Source organism: Mytilus trossulus, chromosome 5 (assembly GCF_036588685.1).
Source record: "Mytilus trossulus isolate FHL-02 chromosome 5, PNRI_Mtr1.1.1.hap1, whole genome shotgun sequence".
In the NCBI taxonomy this organism is placed as follows: domain Eukaryota; kingdom Metazoa; phylum Mollusca; class Bivalvia; order Mytilida; family Mytilidae; genus Mytilus; species Mytilus trossulus.
Window position 1 is genome coordinate 13,319,829 of NC_086377.1, and position 26,203 is coordinate 13,346,031.

General features: G+C 32.5%; 3 protein-coding genes across 3 annotated transcripts; all 3 read left to right on the forward strand.

Moving 5' to 3' along the window:
• Positions 1–1,009: 1,009 nt before the first annotated feature.
• On the forward strand, positions 1,010–8,796 carry LOC134718546 (procathepsin L-like). The gene is made up of 8 exons (XM_063581147.1): positions 1,010–1,152; positions 3,737–3,873; positions 4,607–4,712; positions 5,236–5,388; positions 5,803–5,926; positions 6,724–6,824; positions 7,234–7,505; positions 8,635–8,796. Exons 2-8 carry the CDS (start codon positions 3,737–3,739, stop codon positions 8,732–8,734), a joined length of 993 nt encoding a protein of 330 aa, XP_063437217.1. The 5' UTR covers positions 1,010–1,152; the 3' UTR covers positions 8,735–8,796.
• A 3,990-nt stretch (positions 8,797–12,786) lies between these two features.
• Positions 12,787–16,670, forward strand: LOC134719425 (perlucin-like protein). The gene is made up of 4 exons (XM_063582425.1): positions 12,787–13,129; positions 14,427–14,518; positions 14,850–14,940; positions 16,447–16,670. The coding sequence occupies exons 1-4, from the start codon at positions 12,787–12,789 to the stop codon at positions 16,668–16,670; spliced, it is 750 nt and encodes a 249-aa protein (XP_063438495.1).
• A 3,345-nt stretch (positions 16,671–20,015) lies between these two features.
• On the forward strand, positions 20,016–23,661 carry LOC134719427 (perlucin-like protein). The gene is made up of 5 exons (XM_063582426.1): positions 20,016–20,196; positions 20,299–20,412; positions 20,757–20,848; positions 22,007–22,097; positions 23,438–23,661. Exons 1-5 carry the CDS (start codon positions 20,016–20,018, stop codon positions 23,659–23,661), a joined length of 702 nt encoding a protein of 233 aa, XP_063438496.1.
• Positions 23,662–26,203: the final 2,542 nt, after the last annotated feature.

Consider the following 26,203-nt stretch of genomic DNA (forward strand, 5'->3'; position numbering starts at 1 on the left):
ATTGACTTGAAGTGTCGAACTGGAATACCGTATCGTGAAATCATTAAAACAATATGCAGTATCGTCATTCCATTATACGAAATACTTAATCGATAATGCATTCTGTGAATATACATTATAAAAAAGAAGATGTGGTATGATTGCTAATGAAACAACTATCCACAAATGACCAAAATGACACAAACATTAACAATTATAGGTCACCGTACGGCCTTCAACAATCAGCAAAGCCCATACCGCATAGTCAGCTATAAAAGGCACCGATAGGACAATGTAAAACATTACTTAAAGTATCAATTCATAATTCTAGATTGTTTTATTTCATCGAAACACCATTGTAAAAAAAGCAATGAAACGGAAGATACCAAGAGACAAGTTAAAATTCATCAAAACTTTAACGCCATTGCAAACGGGCAAGATAGTTGAATAACAATTGTTTTTTTGATACAATGTAGATGCTCGTTCGTTTTCTTGCTCTATTTTCTTCGCCGATTATTCGCATATAATAGTGACATGCATGTATGTGTAGAAGCACAATTTCTTACTTAAGGAGGAGATTTTCATGTTAAATAACCACCACAGACAGTTATTTATACAGATGTTCATTTTTCATATTTTTCAATTTCAATCAAAAGTTAGTGCAAATATGATTAGTATCTTTGTGTGCTTACTGTGTCTTTTAAGATTGATTGATTGGTGTTTAATGCCACTTTCAAGACTGGTGTTCTATTTCTTGGTATAGAGTGTTTAATTTGCGGCTTCTGTCGTTGACAGGCTAGTGATACAATAGTTCTCTGAACACTCTTTACAAAATATTGATATTTCTCTTTAGATATGTTAGAGTAAATATTTATCAAAATGTGTTTGTGTAATTTATTTGTTTTGTATAGTTGCTTGCTGTTTCATTGTCATATAGTCCACATCTAATTTTATTAACAAACTTACGCCACATTTAAACAAAAAAGTCATGCTAAAATGACAGACAAAATTCAATATCATAGGTGCATTTATTTAGATAAGGTCATATGTTCTAGATTGGACCACATGACAGTCACATTACACATCAAAGGAAGATAAAAACGACAGACTGGAATAAAGAGTGTTATCATAGCGGACCGCTGTACATATTTCCTTTACAGGTAGATCGGAAAGGTAGGTTTTAGTCTGCTCTCTCTAAATAGATATTTTTGACGGCGCAAATTTTTGCGGAATTTTGAAAAAGGAGTATTTTGATGGTGCAAATTTTTGCTTTACTTTAAAAAGGAGTATTTTTTTTGGCGCAATTTTTTTTATTTGAAAAGGAGTATAAACGCTGTCGCAGATATTGATTTTTTAATTCATTAGTTGTTTGCTGAAAGCCCAGTGGCAAATGTTTCATGCAAATTCCGGGCGAGATGTTGCATTGCGAATCTGTTATAATAATATATATCCTCATTCCTATCAACAATGCATCATTCCTTGCATTTGTTTAGACAAAAAGGAAAAAATGTTCTGCGTTTTTAAATATCAAATTCTATTTGAAGAGTACATATTCTGTTTCGCTGAAGACGATTTTGCAAGACTAGTCTAAGTGTACACTAATGCATAGTGATTACTTGGAAGCACCACTTATTGTTTTCGTTACATCAATTGTCGTTTTATTTCGATTGAAACCTTTCGGAAATCCAGTCAACTGTGATAGCATTCAATTTGCAGTATTTTTGTTTTATTTTACTTCTAGTTACTTGTTTTATTGAAACATTTTGGGATATGTTTTTGTTTATGTATGTAATTTCGGGTTTTTTGGGTTTTTTTTTTGCTAGTTTCTTGGGTTTTTTTTATGTGGGCGGGGAGAGGGGGGTTACTACATTGATTTGTTTATTTTCATAAATATATATATGGCGATTTCAATGCAAACGTTCAACGTAGGTTTAACTACTGGTACCTCTAAATAGGGTGTTCTTGTCTATATAAGTATATATTTAAATCAGTAGTTCTGGTCAACTTTATCTGGAAAGGTGACATAAAACTCGATAGCCATTGGCAAAAATCATCAATATTCATTGATAGAAGAAATAGGATAGCTTACTACTAAAACACATCGTAACTTTTGAATCCGATATGAATTAGATAGACCTAGGTTAAGGAAGTAGACCCTTAAACATCATGCAGAGTAAATCTTTGGTTAAGCTTGATTCCTTGCTTGCTTTGTTTACAATCAAATTTCAGACAGTATACATGTTTAACTATGCCTATCTATATTGTTTGCAGATGCAGATGGCAATTTTAATTATACGTTTATAAAAACAAATCGAGCAAGCCAACCACAGATTTACCCTAAATGTACATGCATTATGAAATTGGCTTTAATTCATTCTTATGATAGCATTCGAAGCTTATAAACATGATAAATGCAAAGTTTCTGTAAATATGCTTGTAGAAATTTAAGACTTTTTGTCCTCTTTCAGTCTTAAATTCAGAAATGCTTTACAAAGTAAAATCACAAAAATACTGAACTCCAAGGAAAATACAATCGGAAAGTCCCTAATCACATGGCAAAATCAAATGACAAATCACGTCAAACGTATGGACAACACCTGTCATATTCCTGACTTGGTACAGGCATTTATAAAATGTATAAAATGGTGGATTGAACCTGGTTTTATAGTGCTAAACCTCTCACTTTTACAACAGTGTCTTAAATGATTGATTACAGCGGTTTAAATCCAGGTCAAGTTCAAGTTTACCCTTAAATCAAAATATCTTGGACCACCACGACGTGATTATTTACTGATAAAAGAATAACCACCTGCTAATACACACAAGATAAATTGTTGTGAAACGACCTTAAAATAAGGAATCTAGGTTAAGATTTGTTTGTTGTGATAAATGGATGATAGGTTAACATCAAGTGAACAATCTTCAAAGATAATGTATTATTTTGATTAAAACAAGAAAACAGTTAATCTTTGTACTTGTTCGACTGTGATCCGGATTTTGGACGTGGTAGCTATCACAATATAGGCTTCACTGAGACATATTTTGCTTGCTTTGCGCGTTATTTCCTTTACTCACATGTATGCCCCTTGCGAGGCGAAAATTAGCGAATACATGTTGGAAAGGTTTAGGTTCCACTTTTCCCTTTGTGTTTATTATAAGCAGCATGCCACAGTGAATCATATTTTTTTTAGTATATCCTTCCAAAGCCCCTGGTATCAACTTCAGTATTTGTCAAATTTGGTGGGGTTAGATTTTCTCAGTCTTAAATGTTTCCTCATGAAGTGTTTTGTGGACTTTATTATTCTCTCATCATATTTAGTTTTCCATTGTGTTGTCAGTTTTCTTTCGACTTATGAGTTTTATATGTCACCTTGGTATCTTTTGACCCTTTTGCTAGACAGCCATGAGTACTGGCGCCGGTCATAACTTTCAAACTCATACATTTTTGTTAAAAGAAGCGCAGATTTTAACTGTAAGGGAAGAATGGACGACATAGAATAGATTTAAACATAGAATGAATATAAGTCAGTATAGAAGTCATTTTCTTTTATCAAATTAAATGTTAACTTTGCATAGAAACACGAGTAGGCATACTACAAGCAATTAGTTGGTCCCTGAAATGGCAAATTTAAAAAGATTTTCATTTCCATGATTTTGTACATAATATTTTTGAATTGAAGTGTTGACTTTAATCCAAATACGAGTGAGTCAGATCTTATTCATTAAAATCTACATCAAATGTTTCGTTTTTTTGCAGATGATGAAACTATTATTGGTAGCCGTTTTGGTTGCAGTTGCAACTGCACGTTTGACTCAACCAGAACTGGACCAAGAATGGGAGGCTTATAAACAACAACATAAAAAGACATACGAAGGCGAGGAAGAGGCCAGAAGGTACACGTACATTTGTATAGAATAGAAATGTGTAATTCGTCTGATAAAAGTTCTTATATTCAAGCCCTTCGATGAAGGCTGTTTGTTTTTTTGTGTTAATTGTATGATTTTGTTATAATGGTGCCTTTGTACTGACACTTTTCATGTTCAAACAAAGATAATTATACAAAATCTAAAGATATATTATACTTTATTGATTGCAGTAATTATCTTATACTCTATTATAAAATTGAGAATGGAAATGGGGAATGTGTTAATGATGCAAAAACCCGACAAAGAAGTATCATGAGTATAACATAGGAAAAGACCGCCTATGGATCTTTAACACAGCCAGAAAATCGCACACCTCGAGGCGAGCTTAAGCTGACCCTCTTAATAAATGTATACTAGTTCAACATGTTCGATGAAAATGGTCTCCGCACAAAATTAAAAAACATACAAATGAACAAAAAAAAATTTAAAAACATACAAGATTCGCAAAGGCAAGATGCTCCTGACTTGGGAAAATCGCAAACATGCGGTTGGGTTTAACATGTTTTGTGAGATCGCAACCGTTCCCATATACCTCTAGCCAATATGGAATAACACAACAAACAACAGCAATACACTATAAAACACAGTTTTGTAAATTTTTAATTATATTTTTCTAATAGTGCACTTTATATACAAGTATAGCGGATGTACTATGCATGTTGTACTGAACTGTTTTGAAAGGGTTTATGTATACTTTCAGACGTGTTACCTGGGAACAGCATCTAAACTTTATCGAGAAACATAACTTGGAGGCTGACCGAGGACAACATACCTTCTGGGTTGGAATGAACGAATATGGAGATATGGTAAGTAAATTTGTATTAAAGTTTAAAGTTACAATTATGTTTTCAATATTTTTAACCTACGTGTTGTGCTTCGCATTCTATTACCAAAAAGGTCTTAACCAACACATGTGATTTTCTTTTTTGTCATACCAGATAGCGCAATTGCTTGAAAAATCAAGTACATTTGACAAAGTCATGCAGTTCTATTTTTTTATTTTCTTTAGTCACAACTGTTTGAATGTGTACCGGAAGCTTGTACAAATCGTAGATGCTTTCTAAAATGCGATAAAAAGTAAAAACAAATATATGGAAGTGAACATTGATTCATATTGATGTATATGTTCATTAAAGTTTAATCCATATGGAAATAGCAGTGGCGGATTTAGAGGGGGCGTAGAGCTTCAAAAACTTCGCCCCTTCCCCTTTTCCAAAATCCTGGATCCGCCCCTGAATAGAGCTATATGTTACCGTATTAAGTAGAGTGTCATTTAAAGTGTCAACAATTCAAGAAGCAATGTTAAATTTTATATCTTTTCATTCATAGGACAACGCAGAATTCAACAGAGTAATGAATGGTTACAAATTGAGCGAGAAGAAGACAAGTGGATCCACCTATTTACCTCCATCTAATGTCGGTGATCCTCCAGCATCTGTGGATTGGAGAACCAAAGGTTTCGTCACAGGAATCAAAAACCAGGTAAGGAAAGTTTCTCAAGATAGAAATCGTTATAATTCTGTAATTTGAAATAATGTTTGGTTCTTTTTTTTTCTTTTTTTTTATCGAGTAATGTTTTGAGTTTGAATTTTGTTGATGTAATCTTTAGTTGAATCTAGTTGTGTTTGTCATTTTGACATTTTTAGTTGATCGTATGGCATTTCTATTGTAACGGTTATATTTCAAAATAAGATAATCAAATTAATAGAATTTTGACCCTAACCTGAAATCCTTATATTGAAGAGCGCGAAAAACTTTAAAATCAGATGAGAGAAAGAATACTCCTTATTTTACGAATATAGTACCTTTACCTCATTGTTTGAATATTTTAATAATGAATTCATATTTATAAAGGAAACACGTTTTTTAATGTGACCATAAAATATCTGTTTACAGGGACAATGCGGTTCCTGTTGGTCTTTCAGTGCCACTGGATCTCTAGAGGGACAATGGTTCAAGAAAACAGGAACATTGACATCTCTCTCTGAACAAAACTTGGTCGACTGTTCAACAAAACAGGGTATGTGCAATGCATTATGACATACCAAATATTTATAAGGTGGAAAAAGTATACTAGTACTCTTTACAAATGGTTACAATTACAATTAAAAGGATCAGGATTTCTAACTCCTCATACCAAGCTCTGATAAATAAATGTAGTTATCCGTCAGTAAAACCCATTTTGAATATTGTTGTGATAAGGTACGACTTCAAAAAACCAATGAAGGATATCAAAAAACTTAATTTAGATAGTTTGGGGTGGGGGGTAAAAATTGCTGCAAGTTTTGTTTAATTGACATCGGTTTTATATGTATCCTTATAAGTCAATCAATTATTCCCAAATCAAGTTAAGAAGGGGGTAATGGGGTAAGTGAAAAAAACTATATGAATTAAGTTTTCTAATTCTACATTGAACTTTTGATGTCGTCCCTAAGTTTTCGCGTAAATAATTGTTTCAAATGTGATACTAGATGAGCATTGTGTTCCATAAAGTAATATGCACCAAAGTCTCAAATTAGTATGTTTTAACCAGGTTACGCATTAGGTTATACCTGTACTGAAGCAAAGTGGATTCCGTTAGTTCGAAACTTTTACGTCGTATTCGTTATATTTTGTTAATACCACAAAGATTTTTTAACACCACGTGAGGACGCACGTAGGCATGCAAATTACACTATTTAATCAATCGTTTATCAACTTCTTAAGTAATGCAGCTTTCTTTTATGAAACACGGACCAATGGCTAATACCGAACAGCAAGCTATAAAGATTTCTTTTATGCACAATGTTATGTCTGACATTTAATATGTTTTTGCAGGTAACCATGGATGTGAAGGAGGATTGATGGATCTGGCTTTCACCTACATTAAGACAAACAACGGAATCGATACCGAGGCTTCATACCCATATACTGCTAAGGTAAATTTATGTTGAGTACTAAATTGGTTCTTATTTTTTTTTTTAAATCTAAACCCGATGCTTACTAAAGTTAGGTGTCCATTTGACACGCAGCATGTTTAGTTACTCATTCACTTCTGGACGTAAAAGAAACGTTTGATCCGATTCATTATGTAGCTCTTTGTCTTTGAAACTTCTGTAAGGAGTATTTTGTGCTTTTTCTGTCTCTATCCAATATGTCTCTTAGGTGGCATTCCAATGAAACAGCCCTTCACAATCCAGTATATTCTACTTTTCATGTGCCACACATTGTATAAATTGTCAATGTGCATGAAACATTAGCGACTGGAAGTTAAGCAAGCAATATTCAATCATTTAATCTAAACCGATACCTTGTGTAAATTTTAAATTACAATCTTTTTTGTTTCAGAATGGAAAATGTAACTTCAACGCAGCCAATGTTGGCGCCAACGATACTGGCTTTGTTGACATCAAATCAAAAAGTGAGGAAGATTTAATGTCCGCTGTCGCTACACAGGGTCCAATCGCCGTAGCCATTGACGCTAGCCATACTAGCTTCCAGCTTTACAAGACTGGTGTATACCATGAATGGTTCTGTAGCCAGACCAGACTTGATCACGGTGTGTTAGCTGTAGGTTATGGTACAGATAGCGGAAAGGACTTCTGGATTGTAAAGAACAGGTGAGTTACGTGTACATGAATGGTTCTGTAGACAGACCAGACTTGATCACGGTGTTTTAGCTGTAGGTTATGGTACAGATAGTGGAAAGGATTTCTGGATTGTAAAGAACAGGTGAGTAACACGTGGGTCTGGATAGGGCTAATAGTATTGACCACATTGAACATCAAGTGCAAAACAAATGGCAAATAACATAAAGAATTAATATTATATAAACAAACCCTTTAAGAAGAAAATACTGGATCGAGATAAGAATAGAAAATAGTGGGTCAACAAAATAGAGAAAAAAGACCCGGAGAAACAACTAACATCATAATTAATACTTTTTGTCTGTGTAATATATCTGATCATGGAAGTAATATTGGAAATTACTTCCATGATCTGATCAGATTAAGATTTAGAAATATCATATACTGAAGACATCCGAGGATGGTGGAGAATATGACGAGGTTAGAAGTTTTAACAGGGTATCCGAGCTTTGTTGAGGGTATCAAAAGTTTGTCAAGGATATCCAAATCTTTTAAATGATACCCGAATTTTGTTTCCAATTACACAGCCAATTTTTCGTAGGTACTATTTTTGAACTTAAAATCTGTAGTACTGAAAATTTACTTTTGATTTTTAGTACTACACTGTATTTCTTTACTTTAAAATTATTGTACTATTTGCGTACCTGTATTTAACAGTACTTGATTTGCACTTAATTTTGGTACAGAAGTAATACCAAAAGAGATCACAATATTCCATGTTTAAAAATTATAATATTAAAACATTTGAAGTAGACATACTATCAAACTGCTTAAAATGTAACGTTGTAACCAAAATTATGTAGTTTTCAAGTACAAATCAAGTACTGTAAAACACAGGTACCTAAAGGTTACAATAAATTTAGAGTAACAAAATAGTACTGAATATGAAAAGTAGATTTCCAGTACTACAGATGTTTGGAACAGATATAGTACCTATGCAAAATTGGCTGTGTAGGTTTTAACTTTTAAGTTAAACATCGTACGAATTCCTCATTAGAATAAAATGAAATTCATCACTTTTCAATTGAGTTCGCGGACAGTTATGACGTAACTTTATTTCTATATGTATTTGTTATTTTTTAATCAATCTCTCTATTTTCAGTTGGGGAGAATCATGGGGACAGAAAGGTTATATCCAAATGTCCAGGAATAGAAAGAACAACTGTGGAATCTCAACATCTGCCAGTTATCCCACTGTCTAGTGTATGAACTGTCTTACTATGTAATCAATAATATCAGTTTGTTATAAAATACTTTGAAGTAGTATATCGTTATAATATATAAAAAAAAATATAAGCAAACTAAACATGAACCCGTTATTGTAAATGGAATGTTATGCGACTGTCAAACAAGTGAGAGGTTTATCTAGCTATAAAACCAGATTTAATTCACCATTTTCTACATAAGAAAATGCCTGTACCAAGTCAAGCATGTGACAGTTGTTATCCATTCGTTTGATATGTTTGAGCTTTGATTTTGTTATTTGACTCCTGGTTATTTTCTTAAAAGACCAGTTGTTTTGAAGAATTTATATTGCACCTGTACTTTATGTATGCTAATGTTGACCTATAATGGTGTACTTTTTTTAAATTGTTGTTTGTCATTGGCACTGACACCACATCTTCCTATATCTATTTATACAATATACCATGCAAATATGTGTTACTTTAACGAATACTAGTAAACTCATCATAGATACTAGGACTAAATTTTGTAAATACGCCAGACGCGCGTTTCGTCTTAAAAAGACTCATCAGTGACGCTCGAATGCATTGTCATGACTGTGAAGTTGATGGATATGAAACTAAAAGATGCATGTCTTTCGCTTGCAGGCTAGTAGTTATCTCCTTTGAATTGTTTCACATTTGTCATTTCGGGGTCTTCCATAGCTGTGTTATTTGATCTCTCTATGAGAGTTGTCTCATTGGCAATTGTGTATCACATCTTCTTAACTTAAGCTCACCTGGCCCAAATGAGCTTTTCTCATCACTTGGCGTGTCGTCCGGCGTCAGTCGTCTGTAAACTTTTACAAAAATCTTCTCCTCTGAAACTACTGGGCCAAATTTAACCAAATAGTTATCAAAGGTACCAGGATTATAATTTAGTACGCCAGACGCGCGTTTCGTCTACACAAGACTCATCAGTGACGCTCATATTAAAATATTTATAAACCCAAACAAGTACGAAGTTGAAGAGCATTGAGGATCCAAAATTGCAAAAAGTTGTGCCAAAAACGGCTAAGGTAATCTATCCCTGGGATAAGAAAATCCTTAGTTTTTCGAAAATTCAAAGTTTTATATTCAGGAAATTTATTAAAATGACCATATAATTGATATTCATGTCAACACCGAAGTGCTGACTACTGGGCTGGTGATACCCTCGGGGACGAAACGTCAACCAGCAGTGGCATCGACCCAGTGGTGTAAATAGTTATCAAAGGTACAAGGATTATAATTTAGTACGCCAGATGCGGGTTTCGTCTACATAAGACTCATCAGTGACGCTCATATCAAAATAGTTATAAAGCCAAACAAGTACGATTTTGAAGAGCATTGAGGATCCAAAATTGCAAAAAAGTTGTGCCAAATACGGGTAAGGTAATCTATTCCTGGGATAAGAAAATTCTTAGTTGTTCGAAAATTCAAAGTTTTATATTCAGGAAATTTATTAAAATGACCGTACAATTGATATTCATGTCAACAACGAAGTGCTGACTACTTGGCTGGTGATACACTCGGGGGCGAAACGTCCACCAGCAGTGCATCGACCCAGTGGTGTAAATAGTTATCAAAGGTACCAGGATTATAATTTAGTACACCAGACGCGTGTTTCGTCTACATAAGACTAATCAGTGACACTCATATCAAAATATCTATAAAGCCAAACAAGTACGAAGTTGAAGAGCATTAAGGATCCAAAATTCTAAAAAGTTGTGTCAAATACGGCTAAGGTTATCTATTCCTGGGATAAGAAAATCCTTAGTTTTTATGGTCTGTAAAATTTTACAAAAATCTTCTCCTCTGAAACTACTTGTCCAAATTTAACCAAACATGACCAATCACTATTAGGGAATCTAGTTGAAAATTTTGTCCGGAGACCCGGCCAACCAACCAAGATGGTTGCAATGGCTAAAAATAGAACATATGGGTCAAATGCAGTTTTTGGCTTATAACTTAAAAACCACAGCATTAAGAAAAATCTGACATGGGGGTAAAATTGTTTATCAGGTCAAGATCTATCTGCCCTGAATTTTCAGATGAATCGAACAAACCGTTGTTTATTGCTGCCCCTAAATTGGTAATTTTTATGGAAATTTTGCTGTTTTTGGCTATTATCTTGAATATTATTATAGATAGAGATAAACTGTAAAAGTAATAATGTTCAGCAAAGTAAGATTTACAAATAAGTCAGAATAAACGAAATGCTCATTTGACCCCTTTAGGAGTTATTGCCCTTTATAGTCAATTTTTAACCATTTTTCGTAATTAAATCTTAGTAATCTTTTACAAAAAAAATATCCTCTAAAACTACTGGGTCAAATTAATCAAACCTTCGCCACAATCATCTTTTGGATATCTAGTTTAAACAATGTGTCTGGGGGTCCTGGCCATCCAACCAAGATGGCAACCACTGCTAAAAATAGAACACAGGGGCGAACGGCAGTATTTGGCTTACAAATCAAAAACCAAAGCATTTAGATCAAATCAGTTAAGGTGGTATGGGTGTCTTCCTCCATCTTGGATTGTAAAAAACAGAGAACAAAAGGTCCAGATTTTCTAACAAGTTAGCAAAATTTGATGCAGGAATGGAGTTTTTAAATTGATTGTTCTTTTAAAAGAACCGACTTATAAGAATATAACTTATAATTATTAATATCTCTGCAAATGTTGATTATTTTTGGTGTTTTTTTTTTTTTTTAAATTAACAATTTAAGGGGAAGTAACTCTTAAACAGTGCATTTTCTGTAGTATTCTACATGGAATTTTCCTATTTTGTATTTTAGCCGGAAAAAACGTACAATGATCCTATCTTTTCTTTTGATATTCTCAAAGCATTGTCTGAAAGCTATCTTTCCCTTAAGTATTTAACAATTCTATCATTTTGTTTAGTTTCTAGTAACAAAATAGTGGTTTTCCCTGTATAATCCATACAAAATGTGTCATTTTGTCACGTCCTGTAGCTTGAAAAAATGCGCGGTGACCTATCATTTTTTTTTATATTTTTCAACATATATGAATAGACCCTACGTTTTGGCAAAGTATGAACAAATTCTATCATTTTTTTTTAGACTCCCATACCACCTTAAGTATGATGTACCAACACATCACCATCATCAAAACACAATTTTGTCATAAATCTATCTGCGTCCTTTGTTTAATTTTCACATAGACAAAGTTGAGAGACACAGGCTCTTTAGAGCCTCTAGTTTTATTTCTTTTCAATGAAAATAGTTTATTCAAAATGTAACAAAAACTGTGCAGAGCAGTCTATACAACAGATTTCAAAACATAATGTGAATGTAATTTAAGACAGAGGAGGTTTAGCTTGATGTAAAGCCAGGTTTAATCCACCATTTTGTATATTAGAAAATGACTTTACCAAGTCTGGAATATTACAGTTGGCATCCATTCGATTGAAGTGTTAAAGCTTTTAATTTTGTCATTTTACTAGGGACTATCCGTTTAGAATTTTATTCGGAGTTCGGTAATTTTGTTGTTATACTCTTTTTTTCACCTAAGATAGTCGTTTTGAATGACCAGCAAAGAATAAGATTTTTTTTTAATTTAAGGTTTAAACTTCATCGGACAAAGATGAAGTTAGACGGATTTGTTTACTTTTAGGTCTTTTTAGTAATATAGCTTTTCAATAGTTTCGGTTTCTCATACATCCTACGCTTTCAAATATTTGGCATTGAGCGTTACTGATGGAGGTAAACCCAGAAATGCGCTTCTGAAGAACGAAATTATTACGTGTTGTTTCTCATTTGTCGTTGTTTTGAAGAGTTGCTTATAAGTTTGATGTGTTTGAGCTTTTAAATTTGCCATTTCATAAGGGACTTTCCGTTTTTGTGATTTTACCTTTTAGTATCAATCAATACATAACATTTTGAAATTGCGATATTTTATATTGATATTAATATATACTTTCCAAGAAAAAACATGAGATTGATTACATTATTTTTTTTCTAAAAAGTCAATATTGTTAACACGCGATATCTAATTCGAACCATATTTCATCCTCATTGAATGTGAAAATGATTTTTTTAATTCTGTTACCAATTTTGTTTGCGTCTTTGGTATTATCGGAAGAGAATAATAGATTAAGTAGATCACTTGATGCAGGAAAGACCGACCCACTGACATGGATGATATTAAATCAACTTCAAGCTTCACAGACAACATTGTCTAAACTAGACAATAAGCTAGACACTAAACTTAGTAAACTAAGCCAAAGGTTGACGGATGTGGAAAAAATGACAGGTTACAAGAAACAGTTCGATACACTGACGAACCAATTGAATGACGTAGAAACAAAGTTACATGCATATAGTGGGAAAATGTCCGATTTGCAGAATGATATTAACAAAATTAACCAAGGTAGGCTTTCAAGTTAAAAAAATATACTATTGTGGTTTTGAAGCCGAAAAGGTATTTCAACTAATTTTAGTGAATTGCGATAAACCTTTAATGCTTCAACAATGATTGGAAAAATACCTCTGGGAGCTTATTCACAAACGTTTCCGTAAACATTGTGATAACGGGTGCGCTATTTGCGGGTGCGTTAGTATGCACATTAGATGTTATTGTTTTTTCGGGTGTTTTCATTGGTTTATAAATCTACTCAACACCACAATAGTCAGAGAGTTTGTTTACATTTTTATGATAATAGTGTAAACATTTTCCAGCGGTTGTAAATCCTAGACAATATGCTACAATAGGTCGAAAACCTCACTCGAAAACAAACAATCAAACTATCAAGACTACATCTTGTTAAGGTTTAATTTTTTATTTAACTATTTATTTATATATTTTTATTTGATGTTATAAGCTTGTGATGGTAGCGTACACACCCTGCACACAATAGGTATGAACATTGTCTATTACAAAAACAAATGTCTCCTCCTATCCACATTCGCTATTTTTTTTAGGAAGTTACATAACCAAAATCAAACCTAATATTGTGGATTCACGATTGTTCGTTAGATAGCAATTTCGATGTTTTTGTAGGTACAGGTGAAACAGAAATTAAAATGAACAACAAATTTTCTATTAGGTTGTATGCAGACTTTAGCATAACTACGAAACCAAATTTTAATATTGCAAGATTTCCGCAATCCACAAAATTTGGGTTCGACGAAAAAATAATGAATTCATGTATGTCAGTATGTCGGTCGAAAGTATAGTTAATACATTAAAAGAGGGACGAAAGATACCAAAGTCAATTTCATAAATCTAAAACAAACTGACCATGCCATTGCTAAAAATGAAAAAAACAAACAGAAAAACAATAGTACACATGACACAACATAGAAAACTAAAGAATAAACAATTAACATGCTCGAATACAAAAGGATGTTCCTTGAGGCGAATTGAACATGGCTTGATAAATACATCTTCTCAATGCTGATATAGCCATCGGGTTCTTGTTATATGTAAACAATCATGCACATATTTCAATGAAATAATAGTAGTTGTTCAGTTGAACTTCATTTTTTTTTTTTACTTTTCAAATTTTGATTTGTGATATTTTAATATATCTTTAAAACAGGAAATTTCTGCTGAATGTATATGTACAAATGAAAGCATTCTAATAACAACAGCAACACGTTAAAAATAGAAAATCATAACAAAAAAATACATTTATGACTTGCATTATGCAATTCTTAATTTACAGGTATAAAAAACAAGTGTAATGCTGGATGGAAAAAGTTCAACAACTGCTGTTACATGTTTCGATATGACAGACTTAGTTGGCAACAGGCGAAGGTAAATATACACGTATATTCTTGTTTGCGAACGACAAACGGTATATAGTTTCTTAAACTTAAAACGTAAAAACATAGCAACGATAAAGATATCAACAAAATAAAAATATAATCCGACTTTTTCTTTGTAGCATGATCAGAAGGGTTAGTATTTTCTGGTTTATTCATTGAAAGAAATTATCGTATTTAGCGGGTTTCTTTTTTGTTTAGCTGTACCTGTTCTCAGAATGAAATTTGCTAACAGGTAATGTTTTATGTTTGCCTACCTTTGAAATCAATGGGGAACACCAAAGGGTAATAGATACCCAAAAATGTTTTAACTTTTTCTACAGAGAGAATGCGAGAACAACAATTCATATTTAGTGAAAATAGAATCATCCACAGAAAACAGATGGATTAGTAGTGAAATAACTGTCAGCGCAAGTAAGTTATTACATTCTATACATTTCACCTACTACAATGTATTTAAACCATATAACCATTCTGTTGAAATATCTATTGATGAATTATCTAAGTTATTACAGGTTAGATTTTATACTATTCTAATACAATTATCCATGCGACTTTACTCAATATTTGTATTGTCTTGTTGAACATTCCTTCCTTTTATTACTTTGTTGAATATGCTTTACTTGTGTAACCGGATAGCATGATTCTTCTGGCGAAATCGCATGTCTCCGCCGGAACAAGTACCCGGGACCTTTCTGTGTTACAAGGAGTGTTAACCAACTGACCTAAAGAAGTTCATCCTTAGCTCAATTTCTTACGGTTGACAAAGTATCTACCGTTTATTCTAAGGGAAGCAATCCCTTAACACTTCCCCACCTCTCGCACAACATGCCCTAGCTAGAATTCCTCTCTAACCACCGTGGTGTTTTAAGTTGGGTAGCAATGTAACCGGAGAACATGATCTTCTTGCAAGACTCATCGTGAACCTGGGATCTATGTGTATCAAGGCCGCAAATTAACCGATTGAGCTAAAGAAGCCCAGACGGGTAACGCTCTCCCTTGTAACACAGTGGTCCCTGGTTCGTTTTCTGGTGGAGAAAATATGATTTTGAAAGATTAATCATGCTCTCCGGTTACACTAGGAAACATTTCCTGTGATATTGGTTTTATAGTAGTCTTCAATCTGTCTAGTTGGTTATCGGTTAAAAGTATCTGTATATATATATATAAGAGCTTAGTAGGTGATCGAGTTTTCTAGCGCGTTGATCACAGTGCAATGCGATTTGGTGCAACGATATCACTAGCAAGACTTCAAATCTTTGCGAGGAAAGAACGGAAAATTTGCCTTGGCAAGTTTACAGATCTAACATTTGTTGGGCTGATGTTTAGACGAATTACATATACATAATTTATTTTTAGCCTTATATCACAATCACTGCTGGTGATCCGATTGACAAAGTCTGCTGTAGAGTCGTTAATGGTACAGACGTGTATTTATCTATTTATTATCGCACATGCCTTTATTTATACTTTGAGTTTTAGAACATGGCTAGGAAAGAAAATTAATACTTACATAAATTTGAGAAAAACAAAAGTCCAGCTTTTGTCTTAAAATAGAAGGGGGGTTATAAAGAGACAAAACCGAATGCTCGGCAAATAGACAAACAAATATATACATATATCTATAAACAACATAGTTTGGTATTTGATGTAGTATAAAAACATTAAATAAAGTCATCATAGATACCAGGACTTAATTTTGTATATACGCCAGACGCTCGTTTCGTCTACAAAAGACTCATCAGTGACGCTCGAATGCAAAAAAGTTAAAAAGGCCAAATAAATTACGAAGTTGAAGAGCATTGAGGACCAAAATTCCTAAAAGTCTTGCCAAATACAGATAAGGTTATATATGCCTAACTTTGACTAAAAAAAACATTACTAATAGCTGCACTTAAATACCTATGGTTTATTCTAAAGAAGCAACACATGGTCAGATATGGACTGGATTGAATGACTTAATAAGAGAAGGACATTTTACATGGGTAAATGATCATAGTTCAGTTGGTTATTCGAATTGGGCAAATCATGAACCATCCAATTATGGAGGGAGTGAACACTGTGTTACCATGCATACGAATGGTCTTTCTACTTGGAATGATCAGACTTGTTCCTACAAAACTGGGTATATTTGCGAGAAATAAAGGTAAGTATGATATTAATGGCTTTCAAGGTTAAACATCTTAATCATCTTTAATGTATAATATCAAGATGTGTAATGGATTAAGGCATATTTAAAACAATCACTTATTTGTAAGACATTTCATAGAAGAAAATTAAATTATTTTTTCTGCATATGATTTGATTTGGTCTTAAAGATTGAACACGAGTCTACCAAATTCTTATATCACATATAGAACGTTAGTTGTTGTTTCTTCTTAGTGGAAATAATATAATTAATAAGTTTTTTGTTTTGTTATTTTCAGATCGAAATTTTAGCGGAAAGCGGACTTAAATGTAGGACGAAGTCATACACACAGAATGCTAAGTCGAACAAAAAACGGATATTGCTGTGAACTAATAAATTTAAACACTCAATTTTATCTTATTTTTACAGTTCTTTTGATGCTGAGATTACTGCTTTAACGTCGACTGATCTAAAGTTATGATTCATTGATTTGTATACGGAAATCGCCTGTCCAAAGAAATTGCAATATAATGCAATAAGTTTGTTGCTTCAGCCTAAACCCTTACCTGCTTACTGAATAACATTTTATTTGGCGGCATTTTCTGAGAGGTTATGGTCTTTCTGATATTTTTAAACATCTCACTGGTTCACTGTTTGTTTTAATGTGTCTTTAGATTGTGATTTAAGCCATTTCAATTGATATTTTATAGTGTTTCTTTGTATGTTGGAATGTTACATTATAAGGGTGAAGGTTGTGACCTAATATTTAAACGTTTATACCGCTGCATTATTTTTACCCTATCCTAAGTCAGAAACATAATGTTCAGTGATTGTTGTTTGTTAATGTGGTTCATAAGAATTTCTCGTTTCTTGATTTTTTTTATATAGATAAGACTATTATTTTCCCTGTTTAATTTTTTTTTCGCTAGTTATTTTTTTAATCCTTTATATAGCTGACTGTTCAATGTTAGCCATGGCCAATGCTACGTGTTTAACCCGAACCGATCCGTGTTGAACCGATCCTAAATGGTCTTCAACTTTGTACTTGTTTGGTTTTATAACTTTTTTTACATGAGCGTCACTGATGCTTCTTATGTAGACGAAATGATGGTCGTACTCAATTATAATCCTGGTACCTTTGACAACTATTTGACTCTTAATGATTTACTTTTACAAATTCCGACTTGAATGGAGAGTTGTCTCACTGGCACTCATATCACATCTTCTTATATTGATTTACGGTATACTTATGTTGTCGAAAAAAATAATCTAGCGGAACTTTGAACAAATACATTAATAAATGGCAGGCTAAAAAGGTTAAAAGAAAACAAAATGGCTTATTTTCCAAATGCTCAGTTCTTTGTTAAACATATTAGTATGGACATAGACTAAAGAATTATTAACCTGTAGTAAATCATTCTGTCTGTCCATAAAAGCACCTCTCGCGAATATTCAAGATTCATTTATCTTCTCAAACTTCTAACGAATGTTAACGTTGCAACATGTGCTGATTAATAACAAACTAGTAATATGAAATAAGAAAATGTGATATGATTGCAAAGAAGACAACTCTCCATAAGAGACGAAATGATGACATTCAACAATGATCCAGACTCATATTTTACAGGAAACTGTAAGAGGCACTGACATAACAAAATGTAATACATTTTGAATGAGAAAACCAATTGTATAAATGAATGAAGATCAAATAAGATGACAATAACAAATCCCAAACACAGAATTACAACCTCCAAAAAAACCCAACAACACAGGAAGACAGAGGGTTTAAAATTGATTGCAGTTGTGTAAAATCACACGTTTGGAACAAACTATAAAAAAACCGTTGTAGAGGACTAAGTTCCCAAAACTAGATCCAATAAAACAAGAACGATCGAATTGAAAGTGAACTCAAGTTTGCTGATACATACATGTACTTTTTAGCCGTAATAGACTGAAATTAAACAGATGAATTTAAAAATCTTATCACGACTTCTCAATTTTTGTGTACTACATGTGTTATACAGTCTGTACAAAGTTTTAACATACCGTTTAGGTGATCAAAACCAACAGTTTGTGTTTACCTTTGAATTGACATTCCAGATTATTACTTTTTGGTTTTTTTAAAACAAGTTAAAATATTTGAAGTAGGATTTGAATTTAGACAGATACTGTTTTTTTTATTGACTGGAAGACGAATCATTTTATTCTGTCATTTGTACCTAAATGTTTTTTAAGCAACCAGAGAATATATGTTTGCGTCGATTTACTCGTTTTAAATTTTCATGGTTGCGGTTGATTATCTTTTCCGCAAGTTTATGGTTTTCTGTTTGGTAGTAAATTAATATAAGATCTGGTTATCATTATTTAGGCAAACGCCAATGACAGTCAGCAGGGTATCTGCTAATCGACATATAAGTCGAATGCGTTTTGTAAAAATATACTTTTGCACTTTTGTAGAATGTTGTTTGTGCTTTTTAAATACCCCTGTATCAAGATAATATTTTATAAAGACTGCGCTTTTTATTCATGACAATCATAGGTGTGATCATTGTAGTCAATTTCCATTTTGTAAATACAAATGTAAATTTCTTTACGGTTTATCTTTTACGACTCCTTAAAATATTTGAGTCAGACAAAATTTCCCAAAGGGTCATCGGAACTTATACTATAGAATTGATACAACGTTTGGTGAACTGTCTTAACAACACTAGACAATTTCAGCATAAAAAGTACTCTCAGATTCATAAACATCTGTTAATTTAAAACATCTGTAAATATAAGAATTGTATACTGTTCTCAAGTGCTATCGAAATGAGAGAATTTACATTCACATTTACAAATTAATGTAGTATCACGCGCTAAAGAATTCAATTCTAAAATGAACTAACTTACGGACTCTAATTTAACCTACATTTTTAAACTTTCAAATGTTAACGTTAATTCCATGTGTCGATAAGAATGACTTTCTTCTTAGTAGTAAATGGAGTGGAATAATTCCTATCTCGTCTCTCATAAACCTTCATATATAATGCATTAGGAATCACGATAAAAAATATATCATTATCTAAATCATAGTTTAGTAAGTATGTTTAACTCTGGAGTACAATAAATGATCAAGGAAAGTCACAAAATGTAGTAATTTCTAATGAATTGACAACAAAGAAAATAGTTGCTTTAGCAATTTCTCTGTTTACACAATTCAATAGTGCCACATAATGATATTATCGATTTTGATATATTCAATATTTTCCACGAAACATATGATATTAGTTACCTAATTTTTTAAAAAGTCAATATGTAACCATCACGCGATATCATATACGTGTATACTCTAAACAGCGTTATATACATTGAATTCCAAATGAAGTTTTTAATTTTATTACCGATTTTGTTTGCGTCTATTTTACCCTCTGAGGAATTTAAGAGATTTGTTGGATCATCTGATGCCGGAAAGACAGATCCAATGTTATGGATGATTATAAATCAACTTCAAACTTTTCAGACAAAGTTCACAAACCTTGAACATAAGATCGAGACTAAAATGAGTAAACTAGACGATAAATTAGAGACAAAAATGAATAAACTTAGTGACAAAGATGACAAGGTTACTAAGAGAATTACAGATATAGAAAAAAATATTGGTGGCACCAAACAGTTGGATAAACTAGGAAAACAATTGAGGGACTTGGAGATAAAACTAATGACAAATAACAAGACAATTACTGATTTGAAGAATGACATCAACATAATTAAAAAAGGTCAGTTGTGACATTAATTAAAGAAAAGTGGGGTGATTTTGTGTTTACAATGTTTTATATATATCGGATATCCTTAGTTAAAAACAAAATACACAGAAACTGGAAACGAATTTGTATTTATTCAAACGAAATGTTTATTTATATTTCTAAACTCAGTTGTTACACTGTTAGTTACAATCTTTTGTCGAAATTTTCTGTTAAGCGTATTTGATAACATTATCACAATATCATTATGAACATGTCAAAATCTGAGCATCTGAATTTTGAAGTAATACACCAAAAAAATTATATGGAGGAACGTGTATGAATTATCTATTATATAATATATAATTGTTTGGTCACAGGTATGCAGGAAAGGTGCAGTCCTGGGTGGAAACAGTTCAACAAACACTGTTACATGTTTCGATACGATAGACTTACTTGGCAACAAGCAAAGGTGATAATTTTCTCAAACATATTATTATAAAATGGTGTATGTTATTTGAACTCTAAAAGGGGGGACTTGTCACATAATTCAACTCGTGTGTGTTGTAAATACCAATATAGTAAATCATTTTCGTCACTTGCTGTTAATCAAGTTTAATCATTCTGTTCAAACCAAACAAAATATATATATATTTTTTTCCATTCAATATATTAGTTTTTATTTTAGTCTAATGTTGAGTTGATAGTAAAAAATCCTAAACCCAAGAGTTGGAATTACATGTCTAGTGCATGTTTCTGTATAGTTGACATAGAATGATTGCCGATTGGACAATGATAATTGATTAGATACCAAAAGACGAAGATGTTAAGAATTTTCTCTTAATCTATGGAAAAATATCCCTTTCCAAACATATTGTAACCAAAAATGTAATCAATGTGTGGTTGCCGGTGATCGCAGAAGATGATTGGCTGTGTCAAAGGGTCATAACCTTTCTCAGCTCCCTGAAATGATCAAAATGATCAAACAGTTGATAATGAAATTGACAACTTAGTGGAAAGTGGAAGGCACTCGAAGGTGATTTTGGTTTAGAAAAAAAAGGAAATATGACTTTTAATCATTAGAGAAACAGATTATTACATAGTAACGCGTGGAATATCGGATTTATCCAATCTCGAGGCTCGGACTTTAAAATTGATAATTTAACTATCTCGATTGAATAAATTCGATAATCCAATTGTATCAATGTAATAATCTATAAATAGTTAACTATTTGTTGTTTGATAATAAGCAACTGCATACCATTATATAATTACACTATGAGGGATACCGGATTGACAAAATGAGAAACAAATTTAATGAGAAAACAAACGGTCGTGTTTATATTACAGCAATACACGAATAATATACATTACAGACAGCAACAAACAAACAAAAACAGCCAATATAGGGACTTCTTTCTTAGGACCGGCTCTTAGATAATGGTGCAGGGTTAAACATGTATGGCACAATCACCCACGTATGACATGATATAGTTATATAACAAAACAAGAACATACAATAAAAATACGTAAGAACAGACTTACTAGGAACTCATCAAATCAAGTCACATTTACTGTTAATAAAAACACTATCTATTTAACTAACAATGTTTTACTTTTACGTCTACAGCATGAATGTGAGAACTACAAAGCACATTTAGTTAAAATAGAAACATCAAAAGAAAACAGATGGATTGGCAACGAAATAACCATCAGTGCAAGTAAGTGAATCAAATTGAGAGTCCGCCCGGTTCACAACTTTCATTCAGTCAAACGTTTATGAACAAAACCTGGTAATCAGTTGAAATCTAGGCTTGGGTTATATCACGTTGAGTCAGGTCTTCTTACTTTTAACTTTATCCTCAATGATATAGTCAAACCTTGTTCAATTCAGTAAAACTTAAGAAAACAACTTAGTATGCACTTGCAATATGGACTGAGGCAGTTGTATAACAGGGTTGTATGATAAAAAAGAGACAACTATCCAAAAGAGACAAAATGACACTGAAATTAACTAATATAGGTCACTGTACTGCTTTTAAAAATGAGCAAAGCTCATATCGCACAGTTAGTTATAAAAGGCCCCGAAATCAAAACAATTCAAACGAGATAAATAGTGGCTTTTTCGTGTAAATCATATAAATATGATTTTGACCTTCAATCCCTATAAGGTGTCAGACCATTAAGTACTCCCTTTAGTTAAGAGCGTAAAATAATCATACTCTGATACCACATAGTGCTTTTGATGTAGTTGTTCACTTGAGGTTGGTCGACTGTCTTCTTCCATATTGGTTTTTGAAGAAGCAGTTTACTTTGATAAAGATATTTGAGAATTTTAAGAGTTGTATGTAAATTATGTAAAAGACTTTTGATATAAATGAAGAAAATCGTGTATCATAATTACAGCTGTTATTTCTAAACAAGAGGCTCTCAAGAGCCTGAATCGCTCACCTGAATTTTTTTGGTTTAATCTCTCATCAATGATTATTTTGGCTTTTCAATTTATTTAAATGTTCTTTGAATCGTCCCTTTTTCTTCAAAAGCAAAAAAAAAAATTTCTCCTATGTTCTATTTTAGCCATAGGAGCTATGTTTCTTGACATACAAGGAAATGAAATATAAATTTATACTAGATACTCTGACGGTTTTCTTTTTTCTCTTTCCATAAAGAGATTGTTTTAACACTATAATAAATAACCTCATCATAGATACCAGGATACATTTTGTATTTACGCCAGACACGCATTTCGTCAACAAAAGATTCACCAGTAACACTAGTGATGCTCGAATCTAAAAAAGTGAAAAAGCCAAATAAAATACGATATTGCAGAGCATTGATGACCAAAATTCCGAAAAGTTTTGTCAAAAACAGCTAGGTTATTTATTCCTCAGGTAGAAAATCCTTAGTTTTTCAAAAATTCAAAGTATTGTAAACAATTTATTTAGAAATATGATCATATAATTGATAATTCATTTCAGCACTGAATTGCTGACTTTATACCCTAGCAAACGACAAATAGGATTATTATCATGTATTATTATTATCATGTATTATTTCATAGGTTCAAGCCATGGTCAGCTATGGACAGGATTAAATGATCTGTCTAGTGAAGGGCATTTTACCTGGGTGCTTGATAAAAGCTCATTTGGTTTTTCCAATTGGAAAAGAGGTGAACCTAACAATGGGAGTGGAGTTGAGGACTGTGGAAGCATCCATACCAATTGTCAATCTACTTGGAATGATGCGCCATGTGCTTACAAAACCGGATACATATGCGAGAAGTAATGGTAATTATCTCATGGTGTTTTGACGAATGTCTTCCGTCATGCTTTCGAACACGTGGCATTGTTTGATTGTCTAATATGTATGCAGGTTTTTCAATACTATGACAATACAAAAGCCTTTTGTCTAAAAAGTTTGATGATGATTTACAATCCTCCATAATATCGGATCTGTCTTTCCTGCATCAGATGATCCAACAAATCTCTTAAATTCCTCAGAGGGCGAAACAAAATCGTTAATAAAATTAAATACTTCATTTTGAATTCAATAAAATTGAGAATGGAAATGGGGAATGTGTCAAAGAGGCAACAACCCGACCACAGAAAAGACACCCGCAGAAGGTCACCAACAGGTCTTCAATGTAGCGAGAAATTCCCACACCCGGAGGCGTCCTTCAACTGACCCCTAAACAAAGATATTCTAATAATATCGGATCTGTCTTGTTACATTGAAGACCTGTTGGTGACCTTCTGCCGTTGTTTTTTTTTCTTTGGTCGGGTTGTTGTCTCTTTGACACATTCCCCATTTCCATTCTCAAGTTTAGTTCAGTGATAATGAACGCCATACTAAACTCCAAATTGTACTTAAGAAACTAAAATTAAAAATAATACAAGACTAACAAAGGCCAGAGGCTCTTGGCTTGGTACAGCCGCAAACATGCGACGGGGTTAAACATGTTTATTAGATCTCAGTCCTCCCCGAATACATCTAGCCAATGTAGAAAAGTAAATGCATGACAATACGCAATGTATACAATGCTGTTTAGAGTATGCACGAATTCGATATTGCATGTTGGTAACATATTTACTTAGAAAAAAAGTAAGTAATGTCATCGAAAATATTACCATGTGGCACTATGAAAATTGTGTAAACAGACTACTTACTAAAACAATAATTTTCTTTGATATCAATTTATAAATATCATAGTGTATTAAGTATTTGAAAGTCCGGACTGCAATCAACAATGATAAAGGAAAGTCACGAAATGTACTTAATATATGTATGTAGTTAATATTGATATATATGTGAACTTATGGTATTATTTTAAAAAAAGTAAATATGCAGACGTGTATTTTGGTGTACAAAATGATATAGATTGTGAAAAATTGTCTTGATCAATTTTTTTTGGTTTTTCGTTTGAGTTGCTTCTTGCAATCTAAAGATTAAAAAAGAACACTCATTCGGGCTCAGTCGAAAACATACGAGAAAGAAGTAGATATCTGAATCAATTAGTTACGTATAATGTATCCTTGTCAATAGGTAAAATATTTGGGTAGTTTTGATATCAAAAGAAAGCTAGGGGACTTGGGATCGCTATAGAATACTTGTTGATTCTTTTGAATAATAAAAAAGAATATACAATTTTAATTGGAGGGATCATTTATTAAATTAGAAAAACATCTGAGAATATCGGAAGGACAAATACAGAGGAAAGTTCATGACGGTTCATTTAAATTCTAATAAAATTATCATAGATACCAGGATTGAAATTTTATATTTACGCAAGACGGGCGTTTCGTCCACAAAAGACTCATCAGTGACCCTCGAATCATTAAATGTTAAAAAGGTCAAATAAATTACAAAGGTTAAAAGCATTAAGGACCAAATATTCCTAAATGTTTTGCCAAATACTGCTAAGGTATCCATTCCTGAGGTAATACACCGAAATATTTGGTATAGCTACTCGTGTTTATGTAAACTTTAAAACCAAAATTCGTGTTACCCCTGTTACACCAAAGTTATTTGCGTGTGTCTCCCTTTTGATAGGTTTCGTATGACCTGCGATATAAAATCATTTGTGTTGTGATTTATGTTTTAAAATAGGAGAAAGATATATTTTTTCTTAAAACATTTTGGTTTCATTTGATGCCGTATGTCATAATGATTGGTTTATGATAAAAGCACAATATACTGATGTGTAGGTCTATTGCTAACAAAATTTACATGAATATAAGAAGATTTGTTATGAGTAATTCCATCACAGTCTCAATTTGTAAAAGTTAACCATTATATATGCATTTTGTTAAGTATGGGTTTCCTTGAATTTTTTTGAGTGTTTCTTGCCTACTTGTTGATTGGTTTCAAATAAATGACTTAGTGCCAAAGCACACAGATATAAATAGTATAATTCTGATAGAAATAATTCTGTAAAATTTACATTAATATAGAAATATTTTATTTCAGAACGATAGAGTGTGAATGGAAGACTTGTTCATCGATTGCGTTGCAAGAAATCATTCGTTTAAACTTGCAATTGAAATAAAACTATAAAATGTTTCTGTTTTTCTTCCTATTATATCTTTTATCCTTTTTCTAATTGTTTGGCGCATAATTGATATGGCACCTCTTATATGATATACCTTTAATATTTTATTTTTTTCATATTATTTTTGTAGTTTACCAAAAATGTATATGATGCTTTGCTAATTTGCCTTATCATTCAAATTTTTTTTTAGTTTTCCGAATTAAAGCACATATTTGTATTTTTCTCACAAAGAAGTGAAGTTGTTATTTCAGGAATGTTATATTCAGTGCGCTTATACGT

Coding starts and splice junctions, on each gene's coding strand:
- LOC134718546 (XM_063581147.1), top strand. CDS start 3,737: ATGATGAAACTATTATTGGTAGCCGTTTTGGTTGCAGTTGCAACTGCA. Junction 3,874..4,606: donor GGCGAGGAAGAGGCCAGAAG/GTACACGTACAT, acceptor GTATACTTTCAG/ACGTGTTACCTGGGAACAGC. Junction 6,825..7,233: donor CATACCCATATACTGCTAAG/GTAAATTTATGT, acceptor TTTTTGTTTCAG/AATGGAAAATGTAACTTCAA.
- LOC134719425 (XM_063582425.1), top strand. CDS start 12,787: ATGATTTTTTTAATTCTGTTACCAATTTTGTTTGCGTCTTTGGTATTA. Junction 14,519..14,849: donor TTAGTTGGCAACAGGCGAAG/GTAAATATACAC, acceptor CTTTTTCTACAG/AGAGAATGCGAGAACAACAA. Junction 14,941..16,446: donor TGAAATAACTGTCAGCGCAA/GTAAGTTATTAC, acceptor TTTATTCTAAAG/AAGCAACACATGGTCAGATA.
- LOC134719427 (XM_063582426.1), top strand. CDS start 20,016: ATGAAGTTTTTAATTTTATTACCGATTTTGTTTGCGTCTATTTTACCC. Junction 20,413..20,756: donor CATCAACATAATTAAAAAAG/GTCAGTTGTGAC, acceptor GTTTGGTCACAG/GTATGCAGGAAAGGTGCAGT. Junction 22,098..23,437: donor CGAAATAACCATCAGTGCAA/GTAAGTGAATCA, acceptor ATTATTTCATAG/GTTCAAGCCATGGTCAGCTA.